This window comes from Ochlerotatus camptorhynchus, unplaced genomic scaffold (genome assembly GCF_037179485.1).
Source record: "Ochlerotatus camptorhynchus isolate MF236.1 unplaced genomic scaffold, CSIRO-AGI_Acam_v1.1 ptg000402l, whole genome shotgun sequence".
NCBI classification, from domain to species: domain Eukaryota; kingdom Metazoa; phylum Arthropoda; class Insecta; order Diptera; family Culicidae; genus Ochlerotatus; species Ochlerotatus camptorhynchus.
This window is the reverse complement of record NW_027040888.1, coordinates 2,172,427-2,174,104: the sequence shown is the minus strand read 5'-3', so window position 1 is coordinate 2,174,104 and position 1,678 is coordinate 2,172,427. Positions and strand designations below refer to the sequence as shown.

General features: G+C 45.4%; 1 protein-coding gene across 2 annotated transcripts; it reads left to right on the top strand.

The window, feature by feature from the left end:
• The first annotated feature begins 498 nt into the window (after window positions 1-498).
• Window positions 499-1,454, top strand: LOC135710755 (protein D2-like). 2 transcript variants are annotated; one of them, XM_065233421.1, is made up of 2 exons: window positions 499-1,268; window positions 1,367-1,454. In XM_065233421.1, exons 1-2 carry the CDS (start codon window positions 641-643, stop codon window positions 1,417-1,419), a joined length of 681 nt encoding a protein of 226 aa, XP_065089493.1. In that variant the 5' UTR covers window positions 499-640; the 3' UTR covers window positions 1,420-1,454. The 2 variants fall into 2 exon arrangements, with proteins under 2 accessions (XP_065089493.1, XP_065089492.1); XM_065233420.1 differs by having other exon boundaries at window positions 499-1,275.
• Window positions 1,455-1,678: the final 224 nt, after the last annotated feature.

The window sequence follows — 1,678 nt, the reverse complement described above, 5'->3', positions numbered from 1 at the left end:
CCAGTTTAAATTCCAATCAATGATATATCATTGAACATGAACATGTTACACGTAGAAGCTAAAAAACACCCATTCTGAGGGTAATTAATTATATATGTTCGCAGCTAATCATAAAGTATGGACAGGAAAAGGTTTACAGATGCCCTTAACTTTGGATAAACTTAGTGCAGTAATACGCAAACTTGATGAAACCATGGATTCATCTCGTCAAACACGGTTCGCGAACGATTTGGTTAGATAACGGCGAGCATATCTCAAGCATCAATGATCACGCCTAAGGGTGACAGCTGCTAATACGACTAGTCAACCAAATGAGGCGCCTTTACATACACAAACCTGATTTCCACCCATCGTTTTTCCTTTGGATTAACTGCAAACTTTCCGCGAACGTGTGCGCCGATCGACGCCAACGTTCCAAGATTGAGAAAACCGCTATTACTCTTTTAGGTTAGAACCAGTTTCGATCCCTTCTTGAAGCCATAAGCCCATATGCAACGAGCGAGCGTAGAGAGGCTTTAAAAGAAAAGCACCGTCGCGAGGACGCGGGTTAGTTCTTTACGATCGGTTAAACTAGTTAGTACCTAGTGACATAAGTGCAAATCGCGAGTGCGCGCAACCGTTCATTACCACGTGTTCGACAATGTTACGGTTAATAGGCATATCGCTGTTGGTGATTCTGATACAGATCCGCGGGTCGGAGATCCTGAACGATGCCCACATTTACCGATCTTTTGCAGCGAATGAGATCGTTCCCGATGTGGTCGACGAAGCACCGGACTGTTGGCTACGGATCGCATTCAAGAGCGGCAGTGAGGTGGAAGGTGGTAATCGATTGACCCCGACCCAAACCAGAAGCATTCCTTCGCTCACGTTCAATGCCAACGATCGGTCGTACTACACGCTCATTATGTCCGATCCGGATGCACCCAGCCGGGATGACCCACGGGATAAGGAATTCCTTCACTGGGTCGTCGGTAACATCCAAGGCAACGATCTGGACCGTGCAGAAACCCTGGTGGAATATGTCGGAGCTGTGCCTCCGAAGGGTAGCGGTCTGCACCGGTTTGTGTTCCTGCTGTACGAGCACGAGAGCCGACTGAATTTCACCTCCGAATCGCGTCTGTCCAATCGCTGCCGGAACCCCAGGCGATACTTTTCATCCAGGAACTTCGCCCAAAAGTATGGACTTACGAACCTGTGGGCCGGAAACTTCTTCCAGGCCCAGTACGATGACTTTGTGCCGACAATGCAGGGACAACTGTCCGAATGTACTGAGTATATCGAGAAAATTGTATTCTATGTTTGAATGTTCTCATCGATTGTTTTGCTTCTTCTTTTTTCTTCTTTGTGATCTGTGTAATTACAGGTACGTCAGCCGAGCTGAATGGCCCGAGGAATGGAACCGCGTTCGGCGGTTGAGTACTCCTTGAAGAATAAGTTGGGTGGTAAAGTTTGGAAAATACACGGAGCTACGCAATAGAATAAGTGTATTTAGAAGAATCCGACATCCTTTGAGTAATCTTAGTGTCTATAGCATGTACAATAGGGTGGTTCAAAATATTGATTTATATGTGAAAAGTTTGCTATCTGTTCTTATGTGACATGTGACACCTTTTCTGAAGACCAGTTTTTGATTGAACGTCATGATAATTAGTTATCAATTAAATAATCAGTTTGA

Bases quoted from the DNA above. Each gene is read 5' to 3' on its own strand.
- LOC135710755 (XM_065233420.1), top strand. From the start codon at position 641: ATGTTACGGTTAATAGGCATATCGCTGTTGGTGATTCTGATACAGATC. The intron at 1,276-1,366 runs GTATATCGAGAA...GTGTAATTACAG, and splicing joins CAACTGTCCGAATGTACTGA to GTACGTCAGCCGAGCTGAAT.